We start from the raw sequence: 14,068 nt of genomic DNA on the forward strand, positions 1-14,068 counted from the left end.
CACCTGGGCACGTGGGGTAAGGGGGCACCTGGGCAGGTGTGGGAGAACACAGGCAGATGTGGGTGCATCTGAGCAGGTAGGCTATGAAGGTGCCCAGTAGGCATAGGGACACTTGGGCAAGTAGGGTGCAGGTACCTGGGCAGCTATGGGAGCACTGGGCAGGTGAGTTATGGTGCACCTGGCCAGGTATGAAATTATCTGGGCAGGTGAGATCCAGACAGGTATGGGAATATGGGGGCACTGGGCTAGGTAAAGAGGGATGAGCACCTGGGCAGGTATGGGGGCACTTGGGCAGGTGTGAAAGGCACCTGGACAGGTGTTTTTAAAGTGGGTATACAGGTATGTGCTGGCGTGAACATCTGAACAGGTATTGGGGGCATCTGGGCATGTGCAGGGGCAGAGGAGGGGAGACCCTGGAGGTGCTGCCCCCAGGAGCTGACAGCACAGGGGACTAAGGTAGGAGCAGGGCAAAACTGGCCATGAAGGTTGTTTGGGCTCTCTGGTGGGACCCTCTCTAACAGGTCCATGCTGTCCTGCCAGGGATCAGCTGGACTGGCAGCCCACCTGGCTCTGCCCACCCTGTTTAGCTGCCCTGCCCAGCGATGCCAAGGAGAAATGAGGATATGACTGCCCTGCTTGCCTATGGGGCGATCCTGAGCCTTCCCTCTTCTTCTCTTCCAAGGACTTCAGTTTGTCAAATGAAAAAGATGCCCACGCCAGTGACAGTGATGAGAACTCGGAGCGTGGCAACTGGTCAAACAAAGGCGACTACCTGCTCTCCATGGTGGGCTACGCTGTGGGCCTGGGCAACGTCTGGCGGTTTCCGTATCTCACCTACCAGAATGGCGGAGGTACCTGTATTGAATGGCAGTGTTGGGTGGGCACACCTTGCTATCCCAAAAGAGAGGATGGCCAGCTCCAAGAGCCAGCCCTGAGGTTGGGCACGTTTTGTCAAAGCTGGATGTGAGCATCGCCCTGGGAAGTGGGATAGTGCCTGCTGATGGGAATGGGAAAAGGAGTAAGAGGCATCTCTGTGCTTTTTGGGTACCAGCTGAGCAGGGAAATAGTATTTAGTTTTAATTGCAAACTTCCACCTGAGAATTCCAGAACTCTTCTGATTTATTCAGGACCGACATTGCATCTTTTTTTCAACGTGCCAATATCCTCTACTTACCTAAATAGCTGTTCTCCCTCCACAGTGCTTACCTCCCTCATGTTTATAGAGAGCAATTGAATCCCCTCTCAACCTTTGTTTTGCCAGGCAAACAAGCTAAGCTGGAATAATTATCTAAGCTCAATAATTATCCCCATCAGATATTTGGGAAGTGTGAGGCAGAGAGAGCCTCTACCTGCTTACACAATACATTAGTGGCAAAGCCAAATAGAGGCACTGGTTTCCCTGGCTGCTATTCCAGAGCTTTGTCTACTTGCCAGGCAACCACTGGTAATTAAAGACAACGTAAATGCCAAGTAACTGCAGAAGACTTACTGTATGTACTTATTTGCTCTGCCTGACAGTCGTTGAAAGTCGAATTCTGGACTGTAAATGCAGCACAGCCCATACAGTTGCGTATGGAACACAAGGTGGCATTCTTGGTACAGAAGTTGTATTGGAGTGAGTTTGGCTGGGTTGCGTTACTTACAGTTTTGTGGAAGAAAATTGTAAAAACAAAATAAGTCATGACGCTGGCCCTGCTACTTGATGCTTTTTTCTGATCTGCTGCAGCAGAAAGCTTTGCATTTAAAACGTATTTGTGCTGCTGCTTATATCCTGCTCTGTGCCCCTTGCCCATGATTGATGAAGACAACTGTTACATCCTTGTTTTGAAACACAGGAGTAATTCAGTTAATTCTGTGGGACTATTTACTTCCTTAAATTACAGCAGGTATTTGCAGTTCCTTGCGGAACTGGGTCCTCAACTGTTTTAAGTTCAATGAGAGTGAAGAGGAAGATTTCTGCGGGGGTATCGGGTCGTGCTTAGGACACCTGTGCTCTCACTTGCCCTGTCTTCTGCATGCACACAAAGAAGTTCCAGTCCCTTTCACAGAACAGGGCTCTCATTGATATCAGGTTAATGTACACTTTAAAATGGACTTGAACAAGAGCCACGCAGAGATGCTGTTTGACACAGGAGTCAGCCAACCATAGAAAATAATTTTCATGCTTTGATGTCCAGTAGCTACTCTAACAGGACAACTGCAAATCACAGCTAAGTACATGAGGAATGGTTCTGTTCCTTTTTAAATTAAAAGCTGGAAGATGAAATAGAAAGCAGACAAAGCTGATGGTGCCTACAGCTGAGCAGTGTTCCTGCTTGCATGAGAGCAGTATGTCTTCGATAGGTTTTGTAAAATCCTTTCAATTCTATAAGAGAAGCCATCCCATGTAAATCACCAGTTCTCCCGGTAATCTGTGTCTTTTCATCACACGTCCTATTTAGTCTTACAGAAAACAGGATTTGGAAACAAATCTCTCTATTCTGCAAAAAGCAAAAAAACCCCACAGTGGGATATTTGAGGCGGGGGAAAAAGGGGAGTATAAAATGTGATAGAACTGCGGTGAATACTGAAAGGTTCATTGTTTTCTCTGTGTGTGTGTGTTGTGTTTTTTTTTTTTCCCCTCTCTCCCCTCAGGTGCTTTTCTAATCCCGTACACCCTGATGTTGGCATTAGCTGGCTTGCCCTTATTTTTCATGGAATGTTCCCTTGGGCAGTTTGCCAGTCTAGGGCCAATTTCTATCTGGAGAATATTACCGTTGTTTCAAGGTTGGTATTGTTATGTTTCCTTAATCTTTTTTATTCTAGTAATAAACAGATGTGAGTTAATGATTTCTTCACAAAGTGACTAATTCTGAGAAGCCAGTTTCCTTGTAGAGACTATTCCCAACGTTACAAAGTCAGTATTATGTTTCCAGGTAGATCTTCCTTATCGTTCAATTAATAAACAGATGTGGATTAAAGATTTCCCAAAAAAGGTTGTCAATTATGAGAGGTTTTATCAGTGATTCTCCTGGTGTCATGCAGCACACCACCCTAACTGCAGCCGTCCAGGCAGAAGAAAATCACTCTGTTTGCTGTTTGAGAGAGAACCTCAGTTAAACACCTGGCACTGTGTGCAACAGATTGAAAATAATTTTTAGAAGTTAACTTTATTGCTGTTTCTTCTCACTTTACATCCTATGTAGCTTGCAAGGCAGTTCCATGTTGGATGGGCTAATTCTGTATTTGGCTGCCAGCATTGGCACAGGCATGTGCATCTGATTGCTTTATGCAATGCTGTGCATGTATTCATCCAACTCACTGCCTTGGGAGTCATCTGCTGGTGTGATTAAAATAGGCTCGACTCTGGCTTCATAAGGTGAGGTGCCTCTTGTGATAAGAGAAACAGTTGCACTCTGTAGTGGTAGTTTGCCTATCTCTGTGAGGGTTTGAATTTCATAGGGAGATTTATGTGATTGGAAACAAATAACCATGTGCTTTACCCGCTCCTATCCATCCAGATCCTGTACTGAGGGGTGTACAGGACTATGCAATTGGTCTTGTTTGTCCTCTTTATCTACCAGAGGAATTAATGTAGGAACAAGGAAGTTAAATTCTTATTGCATCAGAAAGGCACTTCCCACCTTCTACAGAAACAAAAGGGATTACAGTCTGGCTGGTTACCTGAACGCTTACTCTTTTTGCCAATCTCTGTTCTGCAGTGCAAACAACCTTTCACAAGCGCAGTGTATTAACTTCAAAGCAAAAGTCTATAGACACAATAAATCTCTTATGTGTCTGTGAAGATATAAACTTAGATATATTCTCTAAGATGATTAGGACAGTTTGGCAGACTTTCCCGAACTTGCAGAACAAAGTTCATTTTAACAAAGGAGAAGAACAGTATTATTGGCACAGACTTACTGTTCTGTGTTGCTTCTCCTTTATTGGCAAAACTATTCATTACAATGGGATCTTTAAAATTACTTGGTCAGTCCTGGTTTTTGTGTACTTTCTTTTATTTTACTAAGCAATCAAGGCTTCCCACTGAACTGGGAGAGAACAAAATACTGAATTTCTCCTTTAGACTTGGACTTAGCGACTACTCCAATTTTTCTGTGGGCCTGATTCAAACTCTATGTCAAAACCACATTTGAGATGGTCAGTTTGGATCATAACTCTCATTTCATGGCTTTACCCTTTCTCTGTTTGATTGCTGTTAAAAAGTATTTTAAAAACAAACAAAGAACAACCTCAACTTCTTCCCAAGTAGCCTTTTAAAAGTCAAGTGAAGGCTATTCATTTTTTTTTTTTTTTCCCAACCCAAGTTTGGTGTAGTTAAGACATTGTGTCTTTCTCTTTCCTAGGAGTGGGCGTCACAATGGTCATCATCTCAACATTTGTGTCGATCTACTACAACGTTATCATTGCTTACGCACTCTACTACTTATTTGCCTCATTTCAAAAAGTGCTACCGTGGTCAGATTGCTTTTCCTGGGCAGATGAGTTCTGCAGCAAAATACGATTAGGTACCGTACTTAACAGATAGGGCTTAATATTACTGTCTTGGGTACTTGTACTTCATACTGTTTTCTGGGAGAAATTACAGGAGAAAGACACCTACCCGTGGCTTGAAAAGTCCTTCCTGGAGTTTTGTCTCTGAACACAGGGGACTGATGCTTGTCTGCTTCCCTGCCACCAGTTCTGGGTGCTTGGGAAATCTAGAGGAAGCTGGGCTGAAACCTCCTTGTTGGATCCTTTTTATTCTCCTTTAAATCTAAGGTTTCTTCTAGTACATACAGTCCCCAGAAATACTGCATTTCCATTTTATCAGGCTTCATGGCAAAGCAAATACCTTCCTTACCTGAAGCAAGAGTATTGCTGTAGCTTTTATCGGGGGTTCTTTCATTACCCCTTGCCTCCCCTGTGGCTATGGTAATCCTGAGCACCAGTGAGGCACTGGTTTCACACTTTATTAACTCTCTAGAATATATCTCCACGCTATTGTTCTTGATGTTTGGCGACACATGTACGACCAAACACTTGTTATCTCACCAGTTTCCATATCAGACCAGCTTAAGCAAAGGTGAAGTTGGTGAGATAATTAGTAGTTAGTAGCTGGAAATGTCTTGCCAAGTGTAAATGTAATTGTAACTCTCTTAACCATATATCTGAAAATCTCTTCTAAGGTTCATAGGTTTTATAAAATGAAGTTGAGGTGCTTTATTTAACAAAAAGTTGACGCTTGCTTATGGGCTAAATAAAAATATTTTAGCTCAAAATTTGTAAGTGCGGGAGGAATACAAAACTGAACTGAAGAAGCTGTCCTGAAATAGGCTTCAACAAGACTATTCCAGTAAATGCTGATATAGTGTTCTTTACTGTATGTTCTGTAAAAAGTACCCCAACCCAAACAAAACCAAACAGTGCCCACCCCTGCACCGCCCCCTGCTAAGGAAAATGTTTAAAGAGCTCTAGTAAGCCCTCTGCCATAATAAGATGAAGTTGCTAGAGGATGATCTGTGTGTAACCTTGGTTTGGGACAAAGGTTTTCATGGAATAACCAAGGCTACATTCTTAACTATCCTCAGTTCTGATTTTTGCAAGTATTCCTTACGATAAGTGAAAGGTGGAGCTGAGCACACCAGATTCTTGGTCTTTTGATTTACAAAGTAAAAGTCATAGCTGCAAGTGATAGTTCAGATTTGTTTCTAGATATTGTTAACAGGCAAACTGTTAGAAAACACATTTGCTATAACACTCTGATTTTTGTAATAGTCATCACTGTGTTAACAATCCCTTTCGCTTGCTCGCTTGCTTTCAGTAAGCGACTGCAATGCAACCTTACATGGAGAAATCATTCATGCAAACTACTCGTTCATCACAAGCAACAACCTCACATGTATGAATGGCACCATGAACTACAAACCAGTGCAATTTCCCAGTGAGCAATACTGGAAGTAAGTAAATATTTTAAAGAAATTGCTAAAAATGCATTTATTATGCATTGTGGTTTTGAATGTATCTTCTATTTTTGTCTTATCTTGCTGTCCAGAAACAATCTAGTCAAGGGGGGTGGGCATGCAAATCTGTGCAGAGGGGACTTAAAATTTAATTGATGAGTCTGGGCCCTTTAAAAAATAAAAAAAATTAGAAGCAAAAGAGTCAACCTGTGGCAAACTGAAAAATACTCCAGCTTAAAGTCCTCCTCTTCTCTGGAGTCCTGGTAGGGACTACTTAGCATCTTTATGTATAACATATACTTTTTTTAGGAGTTACTGTGCAAAATATATTCACCTTATTCTGAATCTGGGCCTGTTGTGAAATTGCCATTTCTTTAGCCACGTGGTTTCAATTTGCCTCATGTTCCTTGGGTTTCTGGGAACTAGTTCTTCTTATGGGCTCTTTTCTTGCTATCAGAATTCCATGGTTAACAAGAAAGAGCTGAGGTAGGCCTGATGGGAGCTGTATGGAGAGCTGAGGGCTGGTAGAATTTAAAAAGAGGGGAAAAAACAGTTAAATATTCAGTTTTTCGATGCAAATCATGCAATTCTAACTGCATGCTCATGGAAGCAGCTGCAGGGCCTTGTAATATCTGCAGAAACAAGCTCACTTTCCTCCAAGAAGTGGCTGAAGAGGAGGAGTGTGTGTGCTGCTGTCGCCCTCTTCTCATTGCAGCGTTTTGTGCTTTTAGTAAAGTGACTCTCCAGCGCTCCAGTGGGTTGGACGAGACTGGTAACATCGTGTGGTACCTGGCTCTCTGCCTCCTGCTGTCCTGGATGATTGTTGGAGCTGCACTGTTTAAAGGAATAAAATCTTCCGGAAAGGTAAGTTAGGAAGAGCAACTAGCAGACTTTTGGCCTGATCCTGCCCTTCCAATGTCAGTTGGACTCAGGGAAGGTTAGCACAAGGCAGGATGCAGTCCTAACTCAGTACCCTCTGCTGGACTCAGCGTTAGACTTTCTTTCTGTTCCTTGGCTTCATAACTGTTGCATAAAATATGAGTGAGGTGCTGATTACACGGCAATTACTTAACACATGGGTCTCTTAGCTCCATCAGGGCTGCCATGTATTTGGGGATCTTGCTGTCATGCGGGTGATTCCAGCTGAGTTTTGGCAGTCACCTGGCCTGTTATGACAGACATGTGCCTGTGACCGCACATGTACGCACACACCCTGGGAACACCTGGTAATTATTTGCACCTCCAGACTAGTTGAGGTGTTTGGACAATACAGGTCAAGTCCTGCGAACAGATGTGTGTGTGCAGGTTCCTACCAGATTGTGAAATGTTGTTGGTACTTAAGATTTCAAGCTGCTTTTAGGGACTAGGTCTATAGGTGCTTGTTTTCAGACTCTGGCTCTGCTGAGCTCCCATTTCCATGTGCTGGAGCACGGCTGCCTGGAGTTTTCCTTGGGCTAGGCTGGCTCCTCTCCAGACTTCAGGCAGGCTGAATTTCATTCTTTCCTGCCTGAGGCCCTTTTCCTGGTTCAGTTCCTTCCTCCCCATACTCCTTTCTTACCTCCATGTTGCATGTCTATTTCTTACTTCTTCAGTCTCTGTTGCCTTCATTCTTTCTCTCACTCCTGCACTGTGTGTTTTTTGTTTTTTTTTTCCTTTCGATTCCTTCTGTTATTGTGCCTTTCCATGGTTCCTTGCTGCCTATCTTCCTCTCCTCAGTCGGATGTCTCCTATTCTGCTTTCTATTTGGAGCTTCCTGCCCTCCATCTCAGCACTTCAGGGTGGAGTATCTATGCTTTCCCAGCCACAGTTGTTCTGCCTCATGGCTCCTCTTAAACTCACATCCTTTGGGTTCCTGGCAATTGGCTCTTCCTGTTGTCACTTCTCTTCTGGCACAAAGGTAAGCCTCTTTGAGGAGTAAGGTAAGACTCAGAAGAATCTAGCTGGGCAGGAACAAGGCAAAGAGGAAGGGCAGAGAGAATTGACTATTCCAGGCAAATATGAAGGAGGTCTTCAGAAATGGCAGACTCGCCATATGATGGTGCAATGCTATGGCTTGGTGTAACCAGCAGTACCAGGTCAATTATCTGTCTGCGTAACATTGAAACTAAGACTCAAGAAACAAGAGTGTTGTTGAACGTAGCCTGCATGATAATAGCACTGCTTAGCCCTGTTTCTGGCCTGGATCCCATCACACTAGAAATTGTGTAAACAAACAACAAATAAGATCTGTGTCCAAGAGAACCTGAAAGTCCTCGTTCCCAGTAAAGTAAAGAAAGCTTCCAGCATGGTGCTTCCCCCCACCACAGTCTCAGCAGGAGATAATTCCATCCTGGTCACCTAATTTTGACTGGCTTTCAGTTTGCATTTGCTAGAAGCATTGCCTAGCAAGAGACCTCTGGGGTAGTTGAGTTCAGGCCTTGCTACAGCAGTAAATCATGTCAGAAAACACATTTCTGAAACTAGTCAAGTGCTGTCTGAAAAGTGGATGTGTGGCTTGGGCCTTCTGCTTCTGCTGGAATGCAGCTCCAGAACTGGCTAAGCCAGATGGTTTAGTGCTTGGCATGCATTCACTTCCCTGATTGCCTGTTTTTCATTTGTACCAGAAGACCTTAGCCTAAAACCTGGCCATTCCTCCTGGACCGAGGTTTGTGCATCTCCTCACTTCTAATGTGTGTCCCTGCGCTTCTTTCTGCAGGTCGTCTACTTTACCGCGCTCTTCCCATATGTCATCCTGCTCATCTTGCTGGTGCGAGGTGCCACCCTGGAAGGTGCTCTGGATGGCATCGAATACTATATTGGGAGACAGTCCAACATCACCAAGCTGATGGAGGCAGAGGTGAGAGGTAGTGTCAGCCCCAGAAGCGTGACGCGCTTCTGTCATCCTATGGGCTTGTAACTTACAGAGCAACTTCTTTTTTTATCCGGTCAGGTGGTGCTTCGTCTCCTGCCCTGCATTTTGTATCTGCAGCTGGGTTCTGTTTTTTTCAGCAACCCCCAGCTCTATCCGAAGTCCAAGCCCCTATTCTAGCTACTCTCAATCAAAAAAACAGCCACCCTCTACCCCGCCCTGCAACGCCCAACAGTGATGACAACTGCAGTATTGCCTCTGAGCAGCTCTTGGGGGTCATGCTGGAGTTTCATCTTAGCAAGGCCTGCTGAGAAAGTTCTTGCTGTGGGATCAAGTGTTGCTCTCGCATGTGTCCCACTTCCTTTGGTTGCTGATAATTTCAAGGGACTTTATCAGAAGGTTGTAGGGACCGCTGAATTTGAAATGCAGGCTGTGCCTTGCCCAGGAAATTAGCTTGGGAAATTAGGTGGACTGGGAAGGGCACCTTGTGCAAAGGAAGCCTAGATTTTTTTTGTTCTGGCTCATGCCAACACTAGTTCAGTTTTCAAAAGCAGACATTATGTGTGATACTTATTTGTGGTATTTTATGTGAGCATTTGGTGCTGAGGGGCTGCAGCAGAGGCAGAAGTGGTTTGTCTGGGTAACGGTGTAAGGAACACAAGTGGGAGAGCACATGGAAGTTCTCACTCCTGCAACCTGGTCCTGGTTTTCCTTATTTGTTGGCACTGTGTCAAGATTCGTATCTCAACAACCCACATATGTGAATGAATTGAATCTTTTCTTCAGGGTTAGCCCAATAAGATTTAATATTTGGCAACATATTCAGGATGTGACCTTTGGAAATCATAGAAGATATTGTTTGTGCTTGAGACTGCAAGGTCACCAGTGTGCTATATCCCACCTACTCTAAAATTCACATGAAATTAGATATTCAGACTAAATGTAGAAAAACCCTGGAGCTTCAACAGAGGGCAGACTTAAATGTTTATGATATGTACTGTAAGTAATACAGTAATTCCCATGTTCTTATTTCCGGTAGGTTTGGAAAGATGCAGCCACCCAGATATTCTACTCCCTGTCCGTGGCATGGGGCGGGCTTGTTGCTTTGTCTTCATATAATAAGTTCCACAACAACTGCTACTCGGATGCTATTTTTGTTTGTGTAACCAACTGTGTCACCAGCGTATTTGCTGGGTTTGCAATATTCTCCATCTTGGGACATATGGCATTCGTGTCCGAGAGACCCGTCTCGGAGGTCGTGGACTCAGGTAGGCTGATCATGGCACTGTCGGTATCGGGACTTGCTTTGACCATGGCATGACAATAACCTCCTTCCTTCCACTACTTTCCAGGATTTGATCTGGCATTTGTAGCCTACCCAGAGGCTCTCTCCAAGTTACCAGTTTCTCCTCTGTGGTCCTTCTTGTTTTTCTTCATGCTCCTGCTCTTGGGCCTTGACTCTCAGTTTGCCACCATAGGTGAGTGGGGTTTTAAGTAACCCATGGCTTTTTGAATGACCATTACCTTTCTTAATTGTGCTACTTCTGCTCAAAACCCACACTTCTTCCTTTGCAGAAACACTTACAACCACCATACAAGATATATATCCTGAAGTGATGAAAAAGTTAAGAATGCCTATAACCCTGGGTGTATGCATATTGCTCTTCTTTCTCGGTCTTATCTGTGTTACTCAGGTAAGACATTAAATTTGTTTGTGGCAGTGGGCTTAGTGATGCTGCAAGTGATGAACTCAAGTCAGAATATCCTTTCCAACTGTTCTTGTTTGCATGGATTGATCTGAGAGATCCTTGCATTCTGCCAGCGTGCCTGGACATGCAAATAAGAAATTCCCAGAGGGAAGCTTGAAGAACCTGAGGTTTTCTGTGATTACTGAACTGAGATGTGCTTTTAAATAGAAGATCTGTACAGAGCGTGTGAAGCATCAACCTGATTTACCGCCCTTCAGTTTGGGAGGTTATCTGTGTAATCTCAAGCATACACATACAGTGTGTGTGCAGCGCTGGGGGTACCACTAATAGATGCCGATGGGATCTTTTTGTTCAGAACTGACTACCAAACAGGACAGGATTTGAGAAATGGCCTATTCATGTCATAAAAACCTATTAGCTCACAAGCATCTGTAGATTGCATGGCTACTTCTCCTGAAAATAAATATATATACACACCTATATAGCTATGCACACACATAAAAGGAATTTTCAGTACACTCTGTACAATTTCTTGGAGCAATTGCTTTCAAGGATATAAAGGTTCATTGCAATGACTCCATCTAGAAATGCAGATTTATGTATGTAATTAGACTGAGAATGTGAAGAAGATTAAGTTGTGAATAAGACAGTTAAGTTATGAAACAAGATGGCAGGGAAACTTGTGAAGGACATGCTACGCAAGAGTGCGAAATGGCTTAAAGTTTGTTTCATGCTCTGTGATCCTGCTATTGCATGCTGGTGTTTAAAGCTGTGTTTAATCCACGTGGAGAACTTGTGGGTATAGGAGTATACAAGCCTACCAGAACTGATAACTGGTATAGCTGTTGCTGTCGCTCAGTATTAAAACTTCAGCACCAGCTTTAATACAGTAAGTTCCAAATTTACGTTTTGCTCTCAGCTGTCTATATATACTTTGCATATACATATCTCTTGTTATTAATATACAGATCTACAGCATTTTGTCAGATGTGCCTTTCAACCTGACATAGAGATATTTAAACAAAATAATGTTCACAAATGTGTACTTAACCTAGAGAACTGGGAATTTAAAAAATCAGACTGGTGATTAGTTAAACTGGCTTGAACAACACAACTTATTTTATTTGCATAAAGATGTTACTGGGTACTGGGGCTAGGTACATTTTTACCTCTTTATTGTTTGTTCTACAGGCAGGAATTTACTGGGTTAACCTAATAGATCACTTCTGTGCTGGATGGGGAATCCTTATTGCAGCAGTCCTGGAGATAATAGGCATCATCTACATTTATGGTAAATTGTTTGCACTGAAAATCCATGATTTGACTATGCAGTCCCAGACACAGTGTGTACTAAACGTTAATTACCGCAATAAGGCATTTATAACTTAGCTGGCTGAAAAGCTCTAATGGTTACCACAGAACTGGAGAAACTGACCTTGACCGCTGCCTTTCTCCTATCCCTTTTGAGTAACCACACCTGCAAGGGAGGCACCTGCTTTACAATGCACCCTACGATTGTCTTTCAACAGGAGGAAACAGGTTCATTGAAGACATTGAAATGATGATTGGAAAGAAGAGCCGTGTATTCTGGCTGTGGTGGAGAATGTGCTGGTTTTTCATTACTCCTGTGCTGTTAATGGTGAGTGTAGATGACTGGATTGTGTTAGTGTGACCGAACTTAGTAATTGGATATCGAAGAGGTTTCCACGTGAAGATTCAAGGCTGAATGCCCAGACCCTATGTATAAGGACAGGGTATGGCTGTGCCAGTGAAGCAAACTACGTGCTATCTGGGCTTTCCAATACATACCGCTCCTCCTTGGGTCCTCTCCAGGAGAGGCTGGTCCTTTAGATCAGTTGCTAGTGAGCTGGGTCTACACTCCGAGGAGTAATACAGAGCAGCCAGATTGTCCATCTTAGCAGCTGGATTATCTTCATTTCAGACTGAGAAAGTGTTTTGAATACCTAGATTTTTCCCCTTTGAGGGAAATTCCGTTTTCGGGACAGATCCCTGGCTTGGTTTTGCTCTCTGGATGTCCAGCTGTTCCCCTGTGTGAGATTCCTGTTATGTGTGTCTCAGTTTTTCATTACTCCTGCACTTCTAATTGTGAGTGTAGATGGTTGGATTATGTTACTATGAGAGAATTTATTAAGATCTCAAATCCAGGAGCAGTGGCAAGTCACTCTGGCCAGCACATTACCTTTAATCTGTCCAGACAACAGTTTAGAAAATGCTGCTCCTGAAATATCTTATTTCTGCAGCAATATGTGCCAGCAGTTAATCTTAGATTCTTTCCCATATTCCTGTAAATAAAGAAACGTGGGAACGTATAAAATATACAGAGAAAGGTACTGGGCTCATCCAGCAACATATATATTCTCCAACATAAGATTTCAACAGAACCCAGAGATCAACTTCTGTTTAAACATAGATGTACTTGAAGTGTTAGGGTGCGTATCAGTGTCGTCCTTCAGTCCTGTCCTTCAGTCTTACTGCTTGGCCATGACTGAACACCAAATACTGCACAACTGTTCTTGCAGTCAGAAAGCTAGCCCTTTTGTTAACCAACTTGGAAATACAGTACAAGTTCAAGTTAGCTGGAAGTCTGCTTTTCTCTATTAATTTTTTTTGCCATTTTTTATAGGCAATTTTGGTCTGGTCTTTGATCACGTTTTCACCTCCCACTTATGGCTCAGTGTTATATCCAGCCTGGGGAACTGCTGTTGGCTGGTGCATGATTATCTTCTGCGTCATCTGGATTCCCATCATTGCTATTGTAAAAATAGTTAAAGCTGAAGGAAACCTTTGTCAGGTAAGGGCACAAAAAAGCTGCCATAGCCTCAAATCTTCTTTCCTTGGCATTATCAGGAACGCCTGTGCTTTCTTCTCAAAAACATGCTCAGTTCTTTGAGGTGTTCGTTAATGGGATTTTTAGACCAAAACACACCTCTTGTAGTTGTATCAGAGGCAAATTTACCCTACTGTGTTCTGATAAGAAGGTGGAGTGTAATTCTCTGGGAGTGCACCCACACATTCAAGAGTGATTTTCATGGTTTCTGTTTATTATTCCAGCTGCTTTAAATTCTCTGAAGAATTTCTATCACTTTCTATCCCCATATCATTTTCTGGAGTTTTGCCTCCCATTCCTCACAGAAACAAGCAAGTGCAAGACCTGAGGTATGCTCTTCTTGCCAAGCTTTGCCAAAGAGTCCTCTTGGTCACAGCTTTGCTTGCTTGTTTGACTTCAGTGTCCAGAATCCACTGAATCCAAAGACATTTGGAATGATTTTAAAAAACACTGGTGATTTGTTTGCCATTTGTTGAGTTGCAGGGCATATCTGGAGTTACAGTTTTACTGAACTTTAAAAATAGCCCAGACTAAGGTAAGACATCAAATGCCTCTTGTTTTTTCTTTCCAGCGCATTGTAAGCTGCTGCAGGCCCGCTGCAAACTGGGGTCCCTACCTGGAATGTCACCGAGGAGAAAGATACAGCCATGTTGTAGATCCCAAAAAGGAAAAGGAACACGAGATTCCTACTGTGGCTGGCTTTGTATACACTCAACAATGA

The 14,068-nt window shown here is 43.2% G+C and overlaps 1 protein-coding gene across 1 annotated transcript; it reads left to right on the top strand.

The window, feature by feature from the left end:
* Positions 1–781: 781 nt before the first annotated feature.
* Positions 782–14,068, top strand: SLC6A14 (solute carrier family 6 (amino acid transporter), member 14). The gene is made up of 13 exons (XM_009331682.1): positions 782–851; positions 2,635–2,766; positions 4,347–4,508; positions 5,804–5,939; positions 6,674–6,806; positions 8,638–8,778; positions 9,830–10,058; positions 10,143–10,268; positions 10,366–10,484; positions 11,691–11,790; positions 12,029–12,138; positions 13,144–13,311; positions 13,919–14,068. The coding sequence occupies exons 1-13, from the start codon at positions 782–784 to the stop codon at positions 14,066–14,068; spliced, it is 1,776 nt and encodes a 591-aa protein (XP_009329957.1).

The sequence above is a fragment of the Pygoscelis adeliae genome, unplaced genomic scaffold (assembly GCF_000699105.1).
Source record: "Pygoscelis adeliae isolate BGI_AS28 unplaced genomic scaffold, ASM69910v1 Scaffold79, whole genome shotgun sequence".
In the NCBI taxonomy this organism is placed as follows: Eukaryota; Metazoa; Chordata; class Aves; order Sphenisciformes; family Spheniscidae; genus Pygoscelis; species Pygoscelis adeliae.